The sequence below is a fragment of the Carcharhinus amblyrhynchos genome, chromosome 8, assembly GCF_965287045.1.
Source record: "Carcharhinus amblyrhynchos chromosome 8, sCarAmb.v2.hapA, whole genome shotgun sequence".
Taxonomy (NCBI): Eukaryota; Metazoa; Chordata; class Chondrichthyes; order Carcharhiniformes; family Carcharhinidae; genus Carcharhinus; species Carcharhinus amblyrhynchos.
Window position 1 is genome coordinate 36,002,607 of NC_137331.1, and position 26,138 is coordinate 36,028,744.

A 26,138-nucleotide genomic window follows, 5' to 3' on the forward strand; every position below is an offset into this window, starting at 1 on the left:
AAGGCATTTGTGGACCAGCCTGCTTTAATTATCAAGGGACCACACGGTGAAGCCTTCCATTGTTTGCTGAAGCAGAGAGAGAGAGCTAAGATTTTACCTGTTAAAAACCTGTTTAAAATAAGTTTAAAGCACTTTACTCTTTGTAGAACTGTTTAAAGCATTTATTTATTGTATTTACTGCTTTAAGAATTCTGAAGGAGTGGTTAAAAGGCATTTGTGGACCAGCCTGCTTTAAATCAGCGCCAGGTTTAAAAGGAGGCCTGGTGTAGACAGCGGGCAGCGTCTGAGCGGGCAGCGGAGTGAGTGGGAAGCAGAGTGAGTTAATAGGGCTTAATATCAAAAAGGGCTTGGAGGGAAAAAGGCCAGGTGAGTTTGTTTGAAAAAACAAGGAAAAAAATTTTTTTTCAAAACTACTACAGCAGGAAACAAGGAAAAAAATTTTTTTTCCCCATAAAAAATTACAGTGAATAATGGAGGGGCATGTGATGTGTGGTTTCTGTATGATGTGGGAACTGGTGGACCCCAGGGTCCTTCCCAGTGACCATGTCTGTAGTAAGTGCAGGTTGCTGGAGGAGCTCCAGCTCAAGGTGGATGAGCTGGCCTCTGAGCTACAGACACTGAGGCTCATCAGGGGGAGAGAGGGTGCCATTGTCACTGGGGTGCAAGTGACATCCACCCCTGCTAGACTGGCTAAATCTAAGGGTCAGGGACAAAAGGGGGCTGCTGGGAGGAGGAAGGGGGGTGAGGAGCGGAGGCCTCAGCCTCTTAATCTGCATAACAGGTTTGAGGTTCTTGCTTCCAGTCTGGAAGAGGACGAGGCAGGTGAGGTTGGTGAGCAAACTGCACACGGTACAGTGATGCAGCAGGACATAGGCAAAGAGAAGGCGAAAAGGAACGTAGTAGTGATTGGGGATAGTGGGGTGAAGGGTATTGACACTGTCCTTTGTCACAATGACAAAGTGCACAGAAGGGTATGTTGTCTGCCTGGTGCTCGGGTACAGGATGTCGCAGCTGGGCTGCAGAGGAATCTGGAGTGGGAGGGTGAGAACCCGGTCGTTGTAGTACATGTGGGTGCCGGCGACGTAGGCAAAGTACGGACTGAGGATCTGGGGAGGGAGTATGAAAAGCTGGGAATGGAATTAAAGAGTAGAACCGACAAGGTGGTCGTCTCTGGGCTACTGCCTGAACTGAGTGCAGACGGGCGTAGGGTTGACAGGATAAAGGAAGTGAATGGGTGGCTCAGGGATTGGTGTGGGAGGAATGGGTTCGAATTTATGGGGCATTGGCACCAGTATTGGGGTAGGTGGGACTTGTTCGGGCGGGATGGGGTGGGTCTGAACCGTGCTGGGACCAGAGTGTTGGCGAATCGAGTAAAGAGGACTGTAGACAGGGCTTTAAACTAATTAGGGGGGGGGAGGGTGCGAGGGTAGGTGACCTTACGAGGTCTAAAGTTAAGGATAGGGTACAGGTAAGGGAAGAGGCCGAGGATGTCCCAATTGGTGGCGTTACGGCAAATAGGGTCCAGGTGAAGGCTGGGATGAAAGCGCTTTATCTGAATGCACGAAGCATTCGGAATAAAGTGGATGAGCTGGTGGCGCAGATCGACACAAATGGATATGATCTGGTGGCCATTACAGAGACGTGGCTGCAAGGTGACAGGGACTGGGAGATGAATGTACAGGGCTATCAAGTGTTTAGGAAGGATAGGCAGGAGGAAAGAGGGGGTGGCGTAGCTCTGCTGATTAAGGATAGTATCAAGGTGGTAGCAAGGGATGATATCGGAGCCAAAGAGCAGAAAGTGGAATCGTTGTGGGTGGAGATTAGGAACAGCAAAGGGAGGAAGACGCTGGTGGGTGTCGTCTATAGGCCCCCGAATAATGATCTGGAGGTGGGGCGGGCTGTTAACACGCAAATAAGTGCGGCGTGCAGGAATGGGACGGCAGTAGTTATGGGAGATTTCAATCTGCATATTGATTGGTCGACCCATGTTGGACGAGGTGGGCTCGAGGAGGAGTTCTTGGAATGCTGCCGGGATAATTTCCTTGAGCAGTGTGTGTTGGAGCCGACGAGGGAGCGAGCTATCTTGGATCTGGTGCTATGTAATGAGGCGGGTAGAATTAGGGACCTTGCGGTGAAGGATCCTCTTGGAGAGAGTGATCATTGCATGGTGGAGTTTCTGTTGCAGATGGAGGAGGAGAAAGTGGGTTCCCGGACACGCGTCCTTTGTTTGAATAGAGGGGAGTATGGTAGGATGAGAGAAGAATTGGCGAATGTGGACTGGGGGAGCGCGTTGGAAGGTAGGTCTGCTGAGGAGCAGTGGAGGATCTTTAAGGAGATCTTTCTTGGTGCTCAGCAGAAATTTATTCCGATGGTCAAAAAGGACAGTAGGAGGAGAGGTAATAAGCCGTGGATAACAAAGGAGGTGAAGGAAAGTGTTAAATTAAAAGCGGAGGAATTTAGAGTAGCTAAGAGCAGTGGGCGAGAAGAGGATTGGGAAAGGTTTAAATGTCAACAAAGATTGACAAAGAAGTTGATAAAGGAGGGTAGGAGAAGCTATGAAGCTGGGCTAGCGCTTAATATAAAAAAGGATAGCAAGAGTTTTTATAAATATATAAAAAGGAAGAGGCTGGCTAGGGTGAACGTTGGTCCTTTAGAGGATGAGAAAGGGGACCTAGTGGTAGGGGATGGGGATATGGCTAAGGTATTGAATAACTTTTTTGTTTCTGTCTTCACGGAGGAGGACGTGAATAATTTGCCGGGTGTTAGCGATGGAAAGGTGGTAGGACTGGAGGGTCTTAATGACATTACTGTTACTAGAGAGGTGGTGCTCGACAGACTGGAGGGGCTGATTGTGGACAAGTCCCCAGGACCGGATGGAATGCATCCGAGGGTTCTGAAAGAAATGGCGGAGGTTATAGTGGATGCCTTGGTGGTTATTTTCCAGACGTCGCTGGATTCCGGGGAAGTGCCGGAAGATTGGAAAACGGCTAATGTTACGCCGTTGTTTAAGAAGGGTGCCAGGCAAAAGGCAGGGAATTATAGGCCGGTTAGTTTAACGTCTGTGGTAGGTAAAATGTTGGAATCCGTCATTAAGGAGGAAATTGCGAGGCATCTTGAAGGGAATTGCTTGATAGGGCAGACGCAACACGGTTTCATTAAAGGGAAGTCGTGTCTGACAAATTTACTGGAGTTCTATGAGGATGTGTCTAGGGCAGTGGATAGAGGAGAGCCGGTGGATGTGGTCTTTCTGGATTTTCAGAAGGCGTTTGACAAGGTACCTCACAAGAGGTTATTGCAGAAGGTCAGGGGACATGGAGTTGGGGGTAGGGTGTTAGCGTGGATAGAGGATTGGTTGTCAAATAGGAGGCAGAGAGTGGGGGTCAATGGGTGCTATTCGGATTGGCGGTTGGTGACTAGTGGGGTGCCCCAGGGGTCGGTGCTGGGGCCTCAGCTATTTACCATTTATATAGATGATCTGGAGGAGGGAACCGAGTGCAGGGTGTCGAAATTTGCTGATGACACCAAGATTGGGGGAAAGGCAAATTGTGCGGAGGGTGTGGAGAGTCTGCAGAAGGATCTAGATAGGCTGGGCGAATGGGCCAGGAAATGGCAAATGGAATTTAATGTTGGCAAGTGTGAGGTGGTCCACTTTGGTAGGAAGAATGGTAGGAAGGACTATTACTTACGTGGCGAAAAACTGCAGCAGGCGACGGTGCAGAGGGACCTCGGGGTCCTTGTGCATGAGTCGCAAAAACCCAGCTTGCAGGTGCAGCAGGTGGTCAGGAAGGCGAATGGGATGCTGGCCTTCATAGCGAGGGGGATTGAATATAAAAGTAGGGAGGTCTTGCTGCAGCTGTATAGGGCATTGGTGAGGCCGCAGCTGGAGTACTGTGTGCAGTTTTGGGCGCCGTACTTACGCAAGGATATTTTGGCCCTGGAGGGAGTGCAAAGGAGGTTTACTAGGCTGATACCGGAGTTGAGGGGATTGAGCTATGAGGAGAGGCTGAATAAACTAGGCTTGTACTCGTTAGAGTTTAGAAGAATGAGGGGAGATCTCATTGAGACGTATAAGATGATGAATGGGATGGATAGGATAGAGGTGGAGAGACTCTTCCCGCTCAAAAAAGACAGTAGGACTAGGGGGCACAGCCTCAAGATAAAGGGGAGGCGGTTTAGAACGGAGTTGAGGAGGAACTTCTTCACTCAAAGGGTGGTGAATCTCTGGAATTCTCTGCCCGTTGAAGTGGTGGAGGCTGCCTCGCTAAATATTTTTAAGAAGCAGGTTGATGGGTTCTTGATAAGAGAGGGGATTAAGGGTTATGGGGAGAGGGCGGGAAAGTGGAACTGAGCCACGACAGATCAGCCATGATCTTATTGAATGGCGGGGCAGGCTCGAAGGGCTAGATGGCCTACTCCTGCTCCTATTTCTTATGTTCTTATGTTCTTATGTTCTTATGCTCCGCCCCTCGCCTGCTCCAATTCCTGTGGCGAGCGGGGCAGTAAAATTCTGGTTTATGGGTGGGATTTTATGACATCTCTTGGGCGAGTCTCCTAAAATCCCACCCAAATCCAATGGAGAATTCCATTTTGCGAGCGTCACCTGCCCCGATTCCGGGAGGTGGTGGGACAAGGCGATAAAATTCCGGCCAATATGCCAACTGATATTTGGCCGTCCTCCAAATTGTCAGGGCTTGCCTGTGCCGATTTCCACCAACAGCGGAGCTGGAATATCCTAGCCTACCTTAAAGGCACTGGGCGGAAATTTCTGCCCCCCACCAGCAATGTGTTTTCTGACATCAGAATGGTTTGCTACTGGTCGACAGCAGGATCATCTAGAGACCAGGTGTCAACAGCATTGTGTGTTATAGACCAGCTCCCCACCTTCCCCCATAGGACTGGAAGAAACCACTGGTGGGAAGGACTGGAAAACCTCAGCCCATTGTATAAACGCAAGTTGTCACTGTTCTGATCACTTTCTTTGTGTCTGTCACCGTGTAATTTTTGCATCAGGAGCACTTCTTTGCATGTCACACCGGGCCACATGTGAGGACTCAATGCACATAAGCAGATAGGTTTACCTGTTACACTGTCCTCCAGGCTTCCCTCCACCTCTTCCAGAAGCTTCATTAGCTTCAGATCGAAGTCCATGTCATCATTCTTGTCAGGGGCTGAAGAACAAAAATAAATTCGTAAAAGAGGGCCTTACAACAATCTGCTCACCTCATGCACATCCACCGCATTTACTCTCAGCTATGTCAAAACACAGCCTGATTTTATCAACACTATTAGCATTGGCACAACACTAATGGGAACTTCTTCTGCCCTGGAGTTCAGCATTGTTAGGATGTAGGTTTAAAATTGCAACACTTTCATAGCTGTGTTGTAAAATGCTTCTGCATTCCGGCACGGTTCTCGAAACTCTTAAGATCGAAACAGAATTTGGCCCTGCACAGACCATTCTTCCAAGATGTTTTTTGTGCACGGATAGTTTGAAGGGTGCTATTTTTCAAAATGAAATTGTTATTCTAGCCCTGTTACCAAAGTTATTTGAGGGGGAGAGATTCTCCCAGCCTGCTGCACGTCTCTGGCAGCTGGATTTCCGACACCGCCAGCTCTCTGCTAGAAATTGGCGCAGAGCTGCATAAATTATGCTAATGACAATTAGCATTGAAGTCTCTGGGCCTGCGAGCCTCCCCCGTCCCCACCAGGAGCCTTTCAGTCCAGCAGAGTTTACAATAGCTCCCCATTTGCAGGGAGCTGGCAGTCCAATCCCACTGAAGTGAAGGGGGGCTGTGGAGACCGACAAGGGGATAAAAGGTAAGGGGCAATGTCCCCTGGGCATCGCCAGCTTGGCAATGCCAGCCTGGCCCCCTGGCACTGCCCAAGGGGCAAAGCGGCAGTGCCCAGGGGGCATCGCAGCATTGCCCACTGGACATCAGGCAGTGCAAAGTGGACAGGACCTATAGGGGCAGGGCTTCTGGGTGGACATTGATGGAGGGGAGGGCCCATTGCTACTCTATAATCGGGATCGGCAACAGAGGGAGGGAGCCCAGCGATTGGGGCTGTACATCAATTTGAGCGGAGGGGATTGGTCTGGGAAATCACGATTGTCAACGGGATTGGGGAACAGTGGGGAGAGATCGAGGCATCCCGGGGCAGAGGGCCGGGGGTGGGGTTTTTGGGGGCTGTCCTGGAAACATCTGGGAGCCCAGCTATCAGGTTTTGAGGGTGGGTTGGGGGGGGTGGTACAGCCAGGAATGCTGGATCAAGGGGCTGGCCAGCGATTGGGAGGTGAGAGGGGGGTCACACACCAGCGATGCGGGGTAATAGGGCTGGCCAGCGATTGGGAGGCCGGCTGTGTGGGGCTGCTGCGCATGCGCCAATCTGGGTGCAGACAGATCAGCACATGCACATTGGCCCACTCAGCGCAATGCCTCCAGCCTCTCCAGAGGGAATAGGACCCACCCACAGCTTTCTAATGAGATTCATGCTAACGCACTCTGCAATGCACAGCTTGGGAGATGCATTTTGAAAATCCGTCTGAACAAATCAACAGGATTTACTCCAGTTTTTACATGAATTGGAGACCATTAAGACCCGCATTTGTAACAATTTTGTAACAAATTGGTCTTTGTGATCAATGTTGTATTTAAGCAGGGTTAGATTTATTTTCAGTTTCCAACTCAGAGAATCGTAGAATCTCGACAGTGCAGAAACAAGCCATTTGGCTGATCAAGTCTGCACTGAACCTTGAAAGAGCATCCTCACCCAGACTCTCCCCTCTATCCCCATAACCTCATGATTTAGCATGGACAATCGACCTAACCTGCACATCTTTGGACTGTGGGAAGAAACTGGAGCATCCAGAGAAAACCCACGCAGGGGTGAGGAGATCCGAAGCAGAAATTCTACCCCACCCATAGAAACAACCATCATCCCAGTAAACATACATTTTAAGTAATAAGGTAAAATTATTCTGTATCATCTTTCATTTACTAAAATGGGTCCAAGATCCAAACACATAGGGTTTAGCGTTAACTGCAAAAAAATTATAGAAATGAGCCCCATGTAATTAGGCTGTCATCGTACATAGGTTAAGGTTTAAGTTCTTTAATTAAAATGGGAAGCCACCATGTATCATCATTTTCAATACAGGATGATGTAATTATACACTTGTATTTCAAAGCTGTTGTTGACTCGCGTAATGCACAACCATTTTTACTTGTGGGTGCACAATATTTAATAGACAGGACAGGCTGGGAAGTTAGCCTCGGGGCATTTTTGTACTTAATAATGGACAGAGGAAGTATACTAATGAAATCTAATACCTCTGGAAAATGTGCAATAAATTACGCTATCACAAAAGAGATGGAATAATGAAAGGCACGTCCTCCTGGCAGAACCCACTGGTAGCAGCGCACAGAAAAACAGTGCAGCAAATCATTATCATTGCAAAAGCCATCCCAGGAACCCACTGCATTGTTACTAATGTACAGACAACTGACCTGTTGGTCAAAGAGACAACAGAGAAGAGACCACTTTCCTCTCAGCTTCATAAGTATGTGGGTAAAGCACGAATGTTAAAACATAGGATAAGGCCACGCTATTTAACCACAGTAGATTTGATATGATTTATTATTGCTAGAGTGTTTTGGGAGGGTTTAAACTAATGTGGCTGGGCGGAGGGGGAGGGGGCGGGGATCAATACAGTAGGTCAGTAAGCACAGAGGCTGGGGACAAACTTAGGTCCAGGACAAGGCTAGCTAAGAAGAAGAGCAGTTAGATAGGCACATGAGTGAAACAAGGATGGAGGATTATGGTAGGGGTATTAAATAAGGGTTAGAACCTCGGGAGAGACCGGAAAGACAGGCTTGTGATTAACGTTTTTGTCTTTTATTCCGCAGGTGGAGGTCCACCTCGTTGTCAAACGAGGGGCATGCACACGGTGGGTCGTGCGTGGGCTACTCTTGGAGGTTCCAGGAGTGGCCTAGTACTTCGTGTCGGTGTGTGTGCTTGATCCTGGACCGGTAGAAGGGCGCCGCAACAGCTCGGTGACTAGCACTGCTGGCTGTGCAGATACATGGATTTGGGCCTGTGTCTGTGGGAGTTTGTGCATTCTCCCTGTGGATGCGTGGGTTTCCTCCGGGCGCTCCGGTTTCCTCCCACACCCCAAAGATGTGCTCTTAGGCTAATCGGTTTCCACCAAATTGACACTATTTCTTCCCTGAACCTGACTGAGTAGGGTCCCATTCGTAGACATGCAGGGTAGAATAGGTGTAGGGTGATGCGGCGGCGCGGGCTCGTTGGGCCGAAGGGCCTGTTTCCCGTGCTGGGTTGTTCTTTGTTCTTTGTTCTTTGTTGACAGAGAATGAGGGGAGACTTAATAGAGGTGTATAAAATTATGAAAGGTACAAATAAGGTGAACAGTGGGAAGCTTTTTCCCAGGTCAGAGGTGACAAACACGAGGGGTCACAGGCTCAAGGTAAGGGGGGGCGAGGTTTAACTCAGATATCAGAGGGACGTATTTTACACAGAGGGTGGTGGGGGCCTGGAATGCACTGTCAAGCAGGGTGGTGGAGGCAGACACACTGGGATCGTTTAAGACTTATCTGGATAGTCACATAAGCAGACTGGGAATGGAGGGATACAAAAGAATGGTCTAGTTGGACCAATGAGCGGCGCAGGCTTGGAGGGCCAAAGGGTCTGTTTCCTCTGCTGTATTGTTCTTTGTTCTTTTGTTCACATGTATACAATATAAGAAACAGTACTTTTCAATGTATACCAATACATGTGACAATACATATTGTCACATGTATTGGTATACAGTGAAAAGTATTGTTTCTTGTGCACTATACAGACAAAACATGCCATACTAGGGGATTTTCATAGTAACTTTATTGCAGTAAGCCTACTAGTGACAAATAAATAAACTGCATAGAGAAGGAAAGGAGAGAGTGCAGAATGTAGTGTGTTACAGTCATAGCTAGAATATAAAGAAAAATCAACTTAATATATGGTAGATCCATTCAAAAGTCTGGTGGCAGCAGGGAAGAAGCTGTTCTTGGGTCAGTTGGTATATGATCACAGACATTTGTATCTTTTCCCGATGGAAAATTAATTTGGTTTATTATTGTCACATGTATTGGTATACAGTGTAAAATATTGTTTCTTGCACGCTGTACAGACAAAAACATCCCATTCATAGAGTACATGGGGAGAAGGACAGGAGGGAGGATCTGGGTAAGATGCCTATTAAGAGAGTGGGTGCAGATTCAATAGACCAAATGGCCTCTTTCTGCACTGTGGGAATTTTAAGCTTCTGTAACTCATGTTTTTCTGGTGTATTTAACAGAATTTGAGGAGCACAGGTAAAGTAATGGAAGAAAAGAAGTATTAGATTTACTTCTTTAACAGAACTGCAACAAAAGAACATTAAGTCAAAACCTTTGGGTCATAGGGTATGTGTTTCAAAGCTGGATATTCTGTTAGGCACAACCTTCAGTTGAGTATTATGCCACTTTGTGGAATTATGCCAATTTCTAGAGAATTACAATTCAGAAGGGAGCTACATCTTCCAAAGGGAGGGAAGTCATATCCGATTTGTACAGTGGCGCACATTGGGCAGAAATCTCCCAAGCCTCACTGGCGTGTTCGATGGTGGACATGGTGGGGAATATGGCGGGAGTGGGAGTCCAAAGGCGTGCGGGTTAGGTTGATTGGCCATGCTCAAAATTGTCCCTTAGATTCCTGAGATGCGTAGAGGGATAAGCGGGTAAAGTATGTAGGGATATGGGGTTGGGTGTGGGTGGGAATGTGATTGGTGCAGGCATCAATGGGCCAAATAATCTCTTTCTGCACTGTAGGGTTCTATAATTTTATGAACCAGAGATCGGTTTGATCCCTGTGTGGATTTACAGTGGAATCCTCTGCTGGTTCCCGCCATATTGGGGCAGAAAACCCATCACAGGTCAGCATGAACCGTCTTTGTCTCCCATTAATGGGATGTAGATGAAGGCCCAACCATCCACCCCTGATTTCCCGCAATGACGGTGGGAAAACATGCCAGTTGAAACACGTTGGCTTGAAACACGTTTAGAACAACATGGCATGCAAATGTTGAGACGCCCCTGAGCAATAGGATGGCATGGTGGCACAGTAGGACAGCATGTTGGCACAGTGGCTAGCGCTGCTGCCTCACAGCGCCAGCCACCCAGGTTCAATTCCGGTCTTGGGTGACTGTCTGTGTGAAGTCTGCACATTCTCCCCGTGTCTGCGTGGGTTTCCTCCGGGTGTTCCAGTTTCCTCCCGCAGTCCAAAGATGTGTGGATTAGGCTGATTGGTCATGCTAAATTGTCCCTTAGTGTCAGGGGGAATAGCAGGGTAAATGTATGGGGTTATGGGGATGGGGCCTGGGTAGGATTGTGGTCGGTGCAGATTCGATGCGCTGAATGACATCCTCTGCACTGTAGAGATTCTATGATTCAATGCCTCTGGAGTTTAGAATGGAGGCCATCCACAAGCCTGGACTCTGGAACGCCACAGCGTCAGAGATGCATCTGCGGATTGACCTTTCAGGTTCGATATCCTGGGGAGGGTCCATCTTCCAGCTTCAGAATGTTTCTGAAGGTCCATCTTCATCTTCAGGAGGTCCAAGTTCTTTCTTCAACCTTTTCAATAGGGCGCCTGGACACGATAATGGAGTATGTGTCATCCAGGCCTGTCCAGCCATGGTATATGGCGTAAAACACTCAGGAGCATAATTAATGAGATCAAGACCGGAAGGTTTGCTGACATTTTCCCGCAGTGGGAAAGAGTCCACGTTCCTGTTCCCATTCCCACTCTGGCACTCTGTCTCAAAATGAAAGAATACCATCCATTGATTTCACTTCAGCAGAGTGAGATTTCTTCAGTGACATATCTGGTCCCATACAGTGGAAAAGCAGAATAGCAAAGGCAAGTTCTGCTTTCGGTAGACTGTGTTCCACTGTATGGGAATGTCAAGGAATCAGCCCAGCAACAAAACTGAAGGTCTACAGCGCCGTGGTACTCACTACCCTCCTGTATGCCTGTGAAACGTGGACTGTGTATCGAAGGCATGCAAGACAGCTCAATCATTTCCACATGACTTGTCTTTGCAGAATATTACGCATCCAATGGCAAGACAAAGTACCAGACACTGAAGTTCTCTCTAGAGCAAGTCTACCATCAGTCCACACACTGCTGATGAGAGCGCAGACCCGGTGGGCAGGTCACGTCATCCATATGCCAGATGAGCGCATACCCAAGCAGCTCCTTTTTGGGGAACTCTCTGCTGGAAGACACTCGCATGGAGGGCAGAAGAAACGTTTCAAAGACACACTCAAAGCCTCCCTGAAGTCGCTTGACATTGACACGACCACCTGGGAAACGCTGGCACAAAACTGCCCTACCTGGCGCTGCCTCATCCACAAAGGCTGTCAAGCTCACGAAGCAAGGTGTATTGCTGAAGCACAACTTAAGCGCGAGCTGCGCAAGTCCAGAGCCACCAGCGCAACAACTACAGAGTCTACACAAGTCTGCCCAATATGTGCCAGAACATTCCGTGCCCGAATTGGCCTGATCAGTCATCTTCGGACACACCGCAACCAGCCTCAAAATGACTAATGGTGTCGAGGTCCTCATCGATGACAATGGACGAACAACAATCTGGTCCAGTTTGATGGATGAAGGTCAGGCTGTTTGATGGAAGCAGGTCAGTGTCCACTCCTGGGCAGCACCCCTGGCTGGGCAAAACAGACAAACAGTCATAGCTGTGGGCATAAATCTGGAAAATCTGGCAGCTTCTGAAGCCCCCTGCCAAATGGCTTGGTCATACATGGAAGAAAGTAGAAAGCACAGTGTCACAGTGGTTAGCACTGCTGCCTCACACAGGCAGGGACCCAGGTTCAATTCCCAGCTTGGGTCACTTTCTGTGTGGAGTTTGCAGATTCTCCCTGTGTCTGTATGGGTTTCTTCCGGGTGCTTCAGTTTCCTCCCACACTCAAAAGATGTGCGGATTTGGTTGATTAGCCATGCTAAATTGCTCCTTAGTGTCAGGGGATTAGCAGGGTAAATATGTGGGGTTATGGGGATAGGGCCTGGGTGGGATTGTGGCCAGTGTAGACATGATAGGCCAAATGGCCTACTTCTGCGCAATTGGGATTCTACGATTCTAAATGGGTCACCAAGGGTCACTTTGTGACTGGTTGCTGCAGAGATACCAATGTTTCCTTTCATGGTATAAGAAGAACATAAGAACATAAGAAATAGGAGCAGGAGTAGGCCATCTGGCCCCTCGAGCCTGCCCCGCCATTCAATAAGATCATGGCTGATCTGTCATGGCTCAGTTCCACATTCCCGCCCTCTCCCCATAACCCTTAATCCCCTCTCTTATCAAAAACCCATCAACCCGCGTCTTAAAAATATTTAGCGAGGCAGCCTCCACCACTTCAACGGGCAGAGAATTCCAGAGATTCACCACCCTTTGAGTGAAGAAGTTCTTCCTCAACTCCATTCTAAACCACCCCCCCTTTATCTTGAGGCTGTGCCCCCTAGTCCTACTGTCCTTTCTGAGCGGGAAGAGCCTCTCCACCTCTATCCTATCCATCCCATTCATCATCTTATACGTCTCAATGAGATCTCCCCTCATTCTTCTAAACTCTAACGAGTACAAGCCTAGTTTATTCAGCCTCTCCTCATAGCTCAACCCCCTCAACTCCGGTATCAGCCTAGTAAACCTCCTCTACACTCCCTCCAAGGCCAAAATATCCTTGCGTAAGTACGGCGCCCAAAACTGCACACAGTACTCCAGCTGCGGCCTCACCAATGCCCTATACAGCTGCAGCAAGTCCTCCCTACTTTTATATTCAAACCCCCTCGCTATGAAGGCCAGCATCCCATTTGCCTTCCTGACCACCTGCTGCACCTGCAAGCTGGGTTTTTGCGACTCATGCACAAGGACCCCGAGGTCCCTCTGCACCGTCGCCAGCTGCAGTATTTCTCCACGTAAGTAATAATCCTTCCTACCATTATTCCTACCAAAGTGGACCACCTCGCACTTGCCAACATTAAATTCCATTTGCCAGTTCCTGGCCCATTCGCCCAGCCTATCTAGATCCTTCTGCAGACTCTCCACACCCTTCGCGCAATTTGCCGTTCCACCAATCTTGGTGTCATCAGCAAATTTCGACACCATACACTCGGTTCCCTCCTCCCTGCACCCCTCCATCCTTCTTCAGCCACATTGAGATGCTGCACACTGCCCCGTGCTGATACAAAATTCACAAAGGTCACCAGAAGTGGCATTGGCAGGGATTCTGGAAGGTGATATCAACTGCATAGAGTCCATACAGTGCAGAAGGAGGGCATGTGGCCCATCGAGCCGGCACCAACATCAATCCCACCCAGGCCCCCTGACACTAAGGGGCAATATGGCATAGCCAATCCACCTAACTGGTACATCTTTGGACTATGGGAGGAAACTGGGGCACCCGGAGGAAAACCCCGCAGACATGAGAAGAATGTGCAAACTACTCCACGCAGTCTCCCAAGCCGGGAATTGAACCCCAATCCCTGGGACTGTGAGGCAGCAGTGATAACCACTATGCCGCCATGCCACCCATAAACTTTCATCCCTGCTTCTTTCTTTTATGTTAACTGCAAAGGGAACAAGTCCAAAAGGCTCTCACATCTCTGTCAGCAGACACTCCTGGAGCATGACCAATGGGGCACAGATCCAGTCAACTGCAATTGCTGGCCACCCTGGTAACACACCAATAGGCCTTGAAGCCTAAGGAAATTTAGAGCCAAAGTATCATGGCTGGTTACCATGCAGAGCTCAACAGAGCCATTCGGCTTAACAGAATGAGAACACAAGGTGGCAAGTGGTCTTGGTAGAGATGAAACCAAAGGTGGAAAACCAGATTTAAAAAGTTGCACGCAACTGTTACTTAATTTGACTAATGCTGTCTTCAGACATTTTTTTTCTGACAATAAGTGCCACATTTCTGATGGACTCCATTTTGAATGTCCTGTAGTCAAGGAAGGCACAACATGTGATAGGTTGTAGCGTTCATGAGAGGGACAGGTGAGTTTGTACCTAAGGTGCTCTTAGCTTCCTCAACTGCTGAGTTATCCTTGCCTCATATACAAGATCTGATGGTGGCACGGTGGCACAGTGGTTGGCATTGCTGTCTCACAGAGAGAGGGACCTGGGTTCGATTCCCAGCTTGGGTCATTGTTTGTATGGAGTTTACACTTTCTCCCTGTGTCTGCGTTGGTTTCTTCCCACAGTCCAGAGATGTGTGGGTTAGGTGGATTGACCAGGCTAAATTGCCACTTATTGTCAGGGGAACTAGTTGGGGTAAAGGCATGGGGATTATGCCTGGGTGGGATTGTGGTCAGTGCAGACTCAATGGACCCAGTGGCCTCTTTCTGCGCAGTAGGATTCTATGATTCTAGCTGTAGGCTGAATAATATAACTAATTGTTACGATTGGTTAATAACCCCATTGCATCATGTGACTTTCAGACTGGTAGAAGGCAAACTAGATGGATAATGGCATGAAACTTCCCTTCACCGTATGTGACCATTTCTTGCTCTGTAAGGCCTCTTTAATATGCCATGTGGCCACAGCTGCATGCACCTTAAAGGGACTGCTGATAATGCATAGCTTGTGCGTCGCATTTCTAATTCCTACAAGGACATGTGCCCATGCAGATCAGAGGGAACATTGAACCTTACTCATCTTTTTTCCACCAATTCCTATGTCCTTAAGCTCAACATTCCTGAGGAAAAATATTCTCCAACAACTGCCCCTCCACCTCCCTCCCAACCCCCCATCTGCCCCCACCCCACAGTTCAGAAAGTAGCTGTTTTCAAATGGCCTCTAGTTCAGTTTGAGAACATCAAAATCAACTGGAGATCACTGTTCTTCATTCAATTGTGGGACATGGCTGGCCAGATTTTATTGCACATTCCTAGTTGCCCCTGAACTGAGTGGCTTGCTAGCCCATTACAGAGGACAGTTGAGAATCAACCACATTGCTGTGGCTCTGGAGTCACATGTAGGTCAGACCAAGTAAGGACGGCAGATTTCCTTCCCTAAAGGACATTGGTATAAAGGACGTTAGTCCAAAAATGTGCAGGTTATGTTGATTGGCCATGCTAAATTGCCCGTTAGTGACCCAGGATGTTTAGGTTAGAGGGATTAGCGAGGTAAATATGTAGGGTTACGTGTATAGGGGCTGGGTGGGATTGGTGTCAGTGCAGGCTCAATGGGCTCAATGGCCTCCTTCTGTGTTGTAGGGATTCTATGACTCTATAATTAAAAGGGCGGCACGATAACACAGTGGATAGCGCTGCTGCCTCACAGCGCCAGGGACCCGGATTCAATTCTGGCCTGGGGTCACCGTCTGTGTGGAGTCTGCACGTTCTCCCCGTGTCTGCGTGGGTTTCCTCCGGGTGCCCCTGTTTCCTCCCACTCAATCTTTGACGTGTGGGTTAAGTTGATTGGAAAATCATGTCTCACAAATTTAATTGAGTTTTTTGAAGGGGTAACCAAGAAGGTAGATGAGGGCAGTGCAGTTGATGTTGTCTACATGGACTTTAGCAAGGCCTTTGACAAGGTACCGCATGGTAGATTATTGCATAAAGTTAAATCACGGGATTCAGGGTGAGGTATTTAAATGGATACAAAATTGGCTTCTTGACAGAAGCCAGATTGTGGTTGTAGAGAATTGTTTTTCAAACTGGAGGCCTGTGACCAGCAGTGTGCCTCAGGGATCAGTGCTGGGCCCCTTGTTAATTGTCATTTATATTAATGATTTGGATGAGAATATGGAGACATGGTTCGTATGTTTACAGATGGTGGCATGGTGAACCGTGAGGAAAGTTATCTCCAATTGCAGCGGGATCTTGATCAATTGGGCCAGTGGGCTGATGAATGGCAGGTGGAGTTTAATTTAGACAAATGTGAGGTAATGCATTTTGGTAGATTGAATAAGGGCAGCTCTTACTCAGTTAATGGTCAGCCTTTGGGCAGAGTTACAGAACAAAGAGATCTCGGGGTACATGATCATAGCTCCTTGAAAGTGGAGTCACAGGTGGACAGAGTGGTGAAGAAGGCATTCGGCATGCTTGGTTTCATCGGTCAGAACACTGAATACAGGAGTTGGGACGTCTTGTTGAAGTTGTACAGGACATCGGTAAGGCCACACTTGGAATACTGTGTGCAATTCTGGTCACCCTATTATAGAAAGGATATTATTAAACTAGAAAGAGTGCAGAAAAGATTTACTAGGATGCTACCGGGACTTGATGGATTGAGTTATAAGGAGAAGCTGAATAGACTGGGACATTTTTCCCTGGAACATAGGAGGCTGAGGGGTGACCTTATAGAGGTCTATAAAATAATGAGGGCATAGACATGGTAGACAGTCAATATCTTTTCCCAAAGGTAGGGGAGTCTAAAACTAGAGGGCATATGTTTAATATGAGAGAGGAGAGATACAGAAGTGTCCAGAGGGGCAATTTTTTCACACAGAGGGTGGTGAGTGTCTGGAACAGCTGCCAGAGGTAGTAGTAGAGGCGGGTACAATTTTATCTTTTAAAAGAATTTAAATAGTTACATGGATACGATGGGTACAGAGGGATATGAGCCAAATGCGGGCAACTGGGATTAAGAACATAAGAACATAAGAACATAAGAAATAGGAGCAGGAGTAGGCCATCTAGCCCTTCGAGCCTGCCCCGCCATTCAATAAGATCATGGCTGATCTGTTGTGGCTCAGTTCCACTTTCCCGCCCTCTCCCCATAACCCTTAATCCCCTCTCTTATCAAGAACCCATCAACCCGCTTCTTAAAAATATTTAGCGAGGCAGCCTCCACCACTTCGAGGTTTAAAAAAAAAGGGACGTGTGGACAAGTTGGGCCACAGGACCTGTTTCCATGCTGTAAATTTCTATGACTCTATGCTAAATTGCCCCTTAGTGTCAAGGGGTTTAGCAGGGTAAGTATGTGGGGTTACAGCAATAGGGCCTGGATGGGATTGTGGTCGGTGCAGACTCGATGGGCTGAATGGCCCCCTTCTGCACTGTAGTGTTTCTATGATTCTAGTGAGCTAGATGGTTTTTCCGGCAATCGACAATGGTTTCATGGTCATCAGTAGATTCTTAATTCCAGATTTTTTTTAATTGATCTGTACAGGGCACTGGTGAGGCCGCAACTGGAGTACTGTGTGCCGCATTTGCGCAAGGATATTTTGGCCTTGGAGGGAGTGCAGAGGAGGTTCACTAGGCTGATACTGGAGATGAGGGGGTTGGACTATGAAGAGAGACTAAATAGACTGGGTCTGTACTCGGAGTTTAGAAGGATGAGGGGGGATCTTATAGAGACGTATAAGATAATGAAAGGGATGGACAGGGTAGAGGTAGAGAGATTCTTTCCGCTTAGAAAGGACAGCAGGACTAGAGGGCACAGCCTCAAGATAAGTGGGGGGGGGGGGGTGCAGTTTAGATCGGAGTTGAAGAGGAACTTCTTCACTCAATTCTCTGCCCGCTGAAGTGGTGGAGGCTACCTTGCTAAATATATTTAAGTCACGGGTAGATAGGTTTTTGACAGACAAGGGAATTAAGGGTTATGGGGAGAGAGTGGGAAAGTGGAACTGATCCACTTCAGATCAGCCATGATCTTATTGAATGGCGGGGCAGGCTCGAAGGGCTAGATGGCCTACTCCTGCTCCTACTTCTTATGTTCTTATGTTCTTATGTTCTTATGAATTCAAATTCCACCAGCTGCTGTGGTGGGATTCGAACCCAGGTGTATTCCACGTGATTTAGAAGCAGGGTTATCAGTCTCATTAAACAGCCAACCAGTTTTCCCTCTTGCCCTTGAAGAAATCATCCTATAAATTAGTCGAAATCTTCTTAATGTACATAAATTTCTCTGAAGATTTACAAATTTTGTTCTCAACCTGCAAGAATCAAACGGTGCGTTATGATTAGCTTATGTTACAGGAATTAAAATGTGGGTCAATTTAATTCATTTTTAATGCCGCGTCTTGCTAAAAATGCTCTGTGAGAGCCTCAAGAAATTGGACAAGGAGTTTTATATGAAGACATCAAACACCTCGGTTTAATTTAAAACTAGAAATGAAACTAATCATCAGTTTAGTCTGACATTAAATATCAGACTGCTAACACATAGCGTGCATTGAGATGGCTCTCACACCCAATGCAGCGCATTAGAAATGCACTTTTGGTACTAACTTTTAATAAGAAAACAAGTTGTAATCCTAAAACTGTAAAAGTAGGCTAGACTACAGACAGTCATTCCCACCTCATTAAAGTGATTTGAAGAGAATATAATGACAAGAAATTACATACTTAATTCACACTCATCTTCTGCACTGACCTCTATCCTATACTGCCTTGGGTCTATTCCCTCATACATCTGTAGGTCAAAGTAATTTCTGCTGTATTCATTTCCTGTGGAAAGCACATGAAGTAAGGGTCACTGATTATTAGAAGCATATGAACCAAAATGTTAATTCTGAAACTGACACCAGTACAGCATGTCAGTTTTGCTACCTTGTAAGTTTTAGATTCGGTACTTAATGATTCTCACACTGCGCTCAAACTCAGTGCCCCACTTAGCAAAACAGGAAAGGTCGGAGAAGACAATCTTTTGCAAGCAGATCATAACTTGCAAGATGAAAAAAAACCCTTAAAAACAAGCCGGTTCAAAGGTTTAGTATATTTCTGTAGATTTTTACCATTTGTGTAACAGCGATGATTTTCAATGGAACCTATCCTACTCTATATACCCCCCCCACACTTCAATCATCATTAGGGTCCTTAATTGGTTTGATGCATAGTCATTCAATACTATTTCTCATGACACATTCTTTGACAGGCAACTTTTTCCTCTATCCCCTAGACTGTTTAACCCTGATCTTACTGGAGATGGGTATTACTTCAGTTGGGAAGTAACATTTACGACAGACGAGCACTTTACATGTGACGTGAGTGAGCATTATGATTCATGCATTAATTTTGAGACCATAAGATATAGGAGCAGAATTAGGCCATTTGGCCCATCGAGTCTGCTGCCCCATTAGATCATGGCTGATGAGTTTCTCAACCCATTCTCCTGCCTTTTTCCCATAACCTTTGATCCCCTTACCAATCAAGAACCTATTTATCTCTGTCTTAGATACGCGCAATGACCTGGATCCACAGCCTCCCTGTGGCAATGATTTCAGCCACTCTCTGGCTGAAGAAATTCCTCCTCATTTTGGTTCTAATGGGTTGTCTCTTTATTCTGAGGCTGTGCTGTCTCTCCTACTAATGGAAACATCTTTCCCATGTCCATTCTCTCCAGGCCTTTCAGTGTTCTGCAAGTTTCAATGATGTCCCCCCTCATCCTTCTAAACTCCATTGAGTACGTACAGACCCAGAGTTCTCAAACATTCCACATCCGTAATGTTTTTCATTCCCGGGATTGTGAATCTCCTCTGGACTCTCTCCAGCACTTCCTCCCTTAAACATCTGATGGGGGTCTCCCTCATTGACAAAACCTGCACAACATCTGACAATTAAATGTACCCGGGACTCACAGTGTTACAAATAACTGTTTTGCAGCCGCAAAGGTAACTTTGGCCCAGAATAGATTTTAAATCTTTTAAACCATTAAAGATTGGTTGGCACGCGCAGCGCGATCATTATTTTCGTGGTTAAAAATATCTTGACCTTTGTGACTCTGCGGAAATACAATGTAGGTGAATGCTCGAAGCTTATATAATGGAAGAAATATAATTGAAATCATCCACCGTGGGACATCACTGATTAGCTCTAGACATTGGCTGTACCTGGTTTCTATACAAAGTATCGTTCTAATGCAACATTAGCCACCGTGCGCATGGAGTGCCTCTGCAACAGACTGCCTGCTGGAGCGGGTCTGAGCCTCGGCCTAGCGTCTTTCATACACTGCGGATCTCAAAATGCTTCTCAACCCTGATCACGCAGGCACAGAGCAGGGACAGCAGCATGACGACATCGAGTCACCATGCTGGTTGTCCCCTGGTTGCCTAGAGACGCGCAGGGGCAGATCAAAGACAAATTTGGATGTCAGAGCAGTCGCACCACATTGGTCGGTGATCGTGGCGGTGGGGGGGTGGGGGGGGTGGGGAGAGAAAAATCTACGGCAGAACTTTTAAAATTATGCAGCAAAGTTATTGTTTTTGCAAAGGGCTCTTTGATCAAATCGCGGGGAGAAAGAAATTGGCGCCGGGGTCAACCTGGGCATGTAAATATAATTTCCACGCAGTGACCTCCAAATAGTGTACAGAAGCAGGTAGATGTAAACAACCACCAATTTTCACATATCAGTAGAGGGTTTGAAAGCAAAGTGCATCAAATCTGTTATCCTGCAGGGCTGCATTCTGGATACCAGTCAGAAAATACATAACAGCAGTAAATAAGGGTTGTAAAAGTCACACTGCTATCAGGGCTCAATAAAGAGAAACAAACTGAAAATCCGAATGTTTTTAAAACTTCATTTCTATATCTGTCAACGAGTAACAAGTGCTTCAGAGGGGCCAGGCGGCTAAATCCAGCTGGGAACTCCTTCAGTCTGTGTTCTAATCAAAGGCTTATGTACTGTAATAACACCACGAAGCTATTACATCTAGCACTGCTGTTCTTCCCAGTAGGAAACAAACCTTGCTGTCTCTGCAACAAAACCAAACAGTCTGCTCTCCCAATGTCAGCCCTGCATACTTGCATTCAATTAAAACGCCACTTATGTCTAAGCCATATGCCGAGTGTTCATATCCCTGACTTAACGCAGGAGTGGGTTTTCAGGCACACACACTCACTCGTATCTATTTTTTTTTAGCACCATTTTGAATCTTCAGCGGAAATTAATCACAATGTTAATTTTGGCGAAAGGAATTTATATATTTCCCATTCCCAGCTTCAAAACTGCATTGTACTTAATTACAATGAGTGGCATGGCAGCGGAATAGCACCACTGCCTCGTAGCACCAGGGACCCCGGTTCGATTCCTGGCTTTGATCACTGTCTGTGTAGAGTCTGCACATTCTCCCCGTGTCTGCGTGGGTTTTCTCCCATAGTCCGAAAGTCGTGCTGGTTAGGTGCATTGGCCATGTTAAATTCTCCTTCAGTGTACCCAAATAGGTGCCGGGGGATTTTCACAGTAACTTCGTTGCAGTGTTAATTTTAGCCTACTTGTGACACCAGTAAAATAAGAAAAATAGTCAATTAAAAAAAAATCTGCACAGTCACGTCATTCAGCCCATCACCAGTCTATGCTTTGCAAGGGCCTTCAACACCCCTCCACCCACCCGCTTTCCTGGCCACCTGATAACCCTCTCTTTGTCACTTCAGCAGCCTGTTTAATATAAAACGTGGCAATGCTTCTGAGGAGGAGCAATTTCCACACCATTACCCCACAGTTAATGTCAAGGTCTTTGTTGCAATGAAATAACGCCACTTGTTACCCAAGTAGTGGCACAGTGGTTGACACTGCTGCCTCACAGCACCAGGGACCCAGGTTCAATTCCAGCCTCGGGTGACTGACTGCCTGTGTGGAGTTTGCACGTTCTCCCCATGTCTGTGTGGGATTCCTCCGGGTGCTCTGGTTTCCTCCCACAGTCCAAAGATGTGCCGGTTACGTGCATTGGCCATGCTAAATTCTCCCTCACTGTACCCAAACAGGCGCTGGAGTGTGGTGACTAGAGGATTATCACAGTAGCTTACTTGTGACACTAGTAAAATAAATAAAAATTTTAAAAATAAGGTGCATAGGTAGATTAGCCATGGTGAATGTGTGGGGTTACGGGGATAGGGTGGGGGAGAGGGCCTGAGTAAGATACTCTGTCAGAGAGTCAGTGCAGGCTCGATGGGCCGAATGGCCTCAATGACACTGTAGCCATTCTATCTCTGATGTTCTCATGGATTATCAGATAAACGTGAACAAGAAAAGACATCCAATACTAGGATGATTTTATCTGAGACCCAACCGATAATTTTTGAGGTGTTTAAAGGGCACCAAATACTGAGATACTGCGACGACTTTTTAGATGTTGAATATTGAAAAACTGAGGCAACGTTTGGAGTCAAAGGACAATTTATATTCCCAACAGTCTCCTGATTGAAGTCAAAAATAATTTTCTTATTATTAGTTTTTGACCGAATATCCTGGAATAGTTAAGATGCACCTCCAGAGATTACTCCACAGCAATGTGGGTTATCTACGAAACCGAGTTTCTGTTCAAACTTCATACATTATTGAAAGCAAATGTTCTCTTGCTCTGTTGTACTTGAAAAGTTTTGGGAGATGTCTTCCAAATTATTTTTCCTAAAACTCTTCATCCCATCAATTCTTTCTGCACCGACAACCATCCCACCCTAATGATTTTAATCAGGCAATTGGGGTTGGCCTGCATGAATATGCCAGCACAGCTGCCTCACAGCGCCAGGGACCCGGGTCTGATTTTGGCCTTGGGTCACTGTCTGTGTGGAGTCTGTGCATTCTTCCCATGTCTGCGTGGGTCCCTTCCAGGTGCTCCGGTTTCCTCCTACCGTCTGAAAGATTTGTTGGGTCCTAAATGCACCCAATTTAGGTGCATTGGTCATGCTAAGTTCTTCCTCAGTGTACCCGACTGGACACCGGAGTGGGGCAACTGGGGGATTTTCACAGTAACGTCATTGCAGTGTTAATGTAAGATTACTTGTGACAAATAAATAAACTTTTTTTTACTTATATAAACTCCCTGATTAAGGGCCAAATTGATGGTCCAATCAGGGAGCCCCACACTCTGTATTGAAACAGGCGTGTCAGTTCCTCTGGCACTCTGGTTGGAGACTACATACTGAGAGCACTCTGTACAATGTAGTTGGATCTTGTAAATAAAGGAATTTTGGTGAAGGGACCTCCGCCTCTGAGGACTTATTACACCCACCCAGGCCCTACTAGTTCCCCTGACACTAAGGGACAATGGAGCATAGCCAGTCACCCTAACCTGCACATCTTTGGAGTGTGGGAGGAAACTGGAGCACCCCAAAAGAAAACCATGCAGACACGGGAGAACACACAAACTCGACACGGTCAACTAAGGCCAAAATTGAACATGGGTCCCTGGCGCTGTGAGGCAGCAGTGCTCACCATTGTGCCACTCCTATCATCATCACAAATGGAAGTGTGACTGTAGAGGGTGTTGCGAGCTCCTGGGTTGAAACTGCTCACACTCGGAGCGTGCAATTCCAGATTTTGTTTACTGAATTCTGCCATAGTGAGATTTGGACCTGGGTCCATCAGAGCAGCAGCCTGTGTCCTTAGAACATTAGCTCAGTGACAATACCACTGCGCCATCACTGCCCCTATTGTCACAGGAAAATGCCAAATGGGTCTTTTGCAGGGTGCAGAGATGCCCGCTTCACTCTCCGTGCTTCACAACAGTTAATATAAGAGTGCTCCTTTAGAAGGTTATGAGCAGAAAGGTGACTCTTCTCCAACACTGGCAAGAAGCAGACTCAAAAAAAGGTCATCAGCAGAGAAGTAAAAAGAGGTTGTCAGGGGACACAGTAGCTATTCAAGTATTTGGCAGACGGCTACGGCCAACACTACAAAAAATTCATAGTGACCAAGCAGTCTCCCATTTAAGACGGAGATGAGATTAATTATTTGTCTTTGGGGAGTTGTGAATCTTTGGAAATTTCTTCCCCAGAGACCAGGGAGGCCTGTGTCATTAAATATTTTAAAGGCAGGAGTCGATAGATTCTTGACTAACACTGGGGGGGTGGGGAGAGAGAGAGAGCGGGGGAGCAGGAAGAGGAGGAGGAGTGTCAAAGGTTATTGGGGTAGGCAGAATGTGGAGTTGAAGCCACGATCATTTGATTTAATTTGATTTGGTTTATTATTGTCACATGTATTAGGATATAGTGAAAAATATTGTTTCTTGCATGCTTTACAGACAAAGCATACCATTCATAGAGTACATAAGGGTGAAGGAAAGTATAGGGTGCATACTTATCAAGAGGATCCAGAAGAATCCTACGCAGATACAGGGGAAAAAAAGTGCAAACTTCACACAAACAATGACCCAGAATTGAACTTGGGTCCCTGGCACTGTGAGACAGCAGTGCTAATCACTGTGACACCATACTGCCCCTAATTTTCCCCATTGTCAATTTCACAATGTTTGTTTATACAACCTTAAGTGGTTTCAGGGGTTTGTATTTTTTTGTTACTGATATTTTAAAGGTTCTGGGTGATTTTCACAGAAAGGTAGGGGAAACTGGGAATGGGCCAGGTGGTGCAGGATGGTCAAAAACATTGTGGAAGAGGAGATTGGAGTCAGTTGGGTATGCTTTCTGATGGAGAGCTTCGATCACAGAGGATCTTCAGATAGGCACCTGGATCCATGGGTACGTACAATGAAGGCACTCAACTCCAAAATCTGTCAGACCTTCACCTTGAGGAAGCTGCCAGACACTCGAAGACCTGTACCAACATGATGCGTAAAGGTCGGGCCTGGGACTGCCTGCAGAGTTTGGGATAGAGGCCACCAGTGACCCTGGACCCTGGAGTACCACAGCAATGTGTGGCTGAGGGTCTTCCAGCATCAGTGTCTTTGCGGAGGTCCCCCTTCCAGCCTCAGGATATTCCTCGAGCCCATCTTCTTTCTTCAGGAGGTCCATCTTTTTCCGTTATTGGTGGGTCAGTGATGGTAGGTGCCTTTTCAATACAACACCCTGAATATGGTGTGTGACAATCAATCCCACCCTGCAACAGAAGGTGGCTCAAAAACCCTGGATCCATAATGCATTAATTAAATATGGAGGCTTGCCTGTAAGCTTCCACTGCGGGAAACATTTCCCACCCCATCTCTGTCCCTATCATGTGAAGTAAGTCACGTAGGAGAGAATTGCACTCTTTGCCTTTGAACCGCTGTTATCCACAATCTTTGGTGCTTTTCCATTCAGGCGGAACCTCTTCACATTTTGTTCCAAAATATCTTTATGATCGCACAGCACTTCATATGAAGTTACATCTGCCACGTGTTTACCTATCACATTCACATCTCTCCTGCTGAAGTCTTTGCTGTTTGCCAAACAGGGTGGCATGGTGGAACAGTGGTTAGCACTGATGCCTCACAGTGCCAGGAACCTGGGTTCAATTCCTGGTTTGGGTCACTGTCTGTGCAGAATCTGCACATTTCCCTGTGATTGTGTGTGTTTCCTCCAGGTGCTCCGGTTTCCTCCCACAATCTGAAAGACATGCTGGTTAGGTGCATTGGCCGTATTAAATCCTCCTTCAGTGTACCTGAACAGACGCCAGAGTATGGTGACTAGGAGAGATTCAAAAGAACTTAATTGCAGTGTTAATATAAGCCGACTTGTGACATTAGTAAATAAATATTAAACAATCCATTTTTACTTTGAGTTGATTTGATTTATTATTCTCACATGTATTAGGTATACAGTGAAAAGCATTGTTTTGCATGCTGTGCGTGGGGTCCTTAATTATGCTGGTTGCATTTCCGAGGCAGTGGGAAATGTAGACAGAGTTGTCAGCAAATTGGGCTTTTAGCCGTGATCCACACTGGCTGCGCTGCTCGAGCAGGGCAGCAGACCGGAAAATGCCAGTGGGAGGCCAAAAATGACCAACATCCAGCCAGTCGCGGTCTTCCCACCCCATGTTTTTCTATAAAATCACCCTCGCGCTGTTACAATACAGAAATGCTGATCTGCCTCCATTTAACAAGTCCAGGGTGCAATTCTCCGCTATTCGTGGGGAGGGAGGGGCTGGCATTTTTGGGGGCGAGGGTCAGGCCAGCAATGCCGGGGGTGCATCAATGGATGCGAGGGACATCGGGGCCAGTGTTGTCCAGGAATTGGGTGGGGTGGGGGGGGGGTGGTGGCAGTAGGAGTTGGTAATTTGGAGGTTGCCAGTGGTGGTGTTGGGGAAGAGGGGTGCCCACCTGTTGAACACTTTTGGAAAATCGGGCCTTTTATGTCCAAACTGAAACCATCCATGTGTACCTCGTATTTCTGGAGTGTTTTGCATGGCTACCAGACATCCCAAAATGTTTCAC

General features: G+C 46.9%; 1 protein-coding gene across 1 annotated transcript in view; it reads right to left on the reverse strand.

Moving 5' to 3' along the window:
* Window positions 1-26,138, reverse strand: part of ofcc1 (orofacial cleft 1 candidate 1) — a 213,192-nt gene that overhangs the window by 181,232 nt on the left and 5,822 nt on the right. Inside the window, exon 2 of the mRNA XM_080193522.1 lies at window positions 5,079-5,168. Coding sequence (XP_080049648.1) covers window positions 5,079-5,168 — 90 coding nt within the window. The remainder of the gene's footprint in view (window positions 1-5,078; window positions 5,169-26,138) is intronic.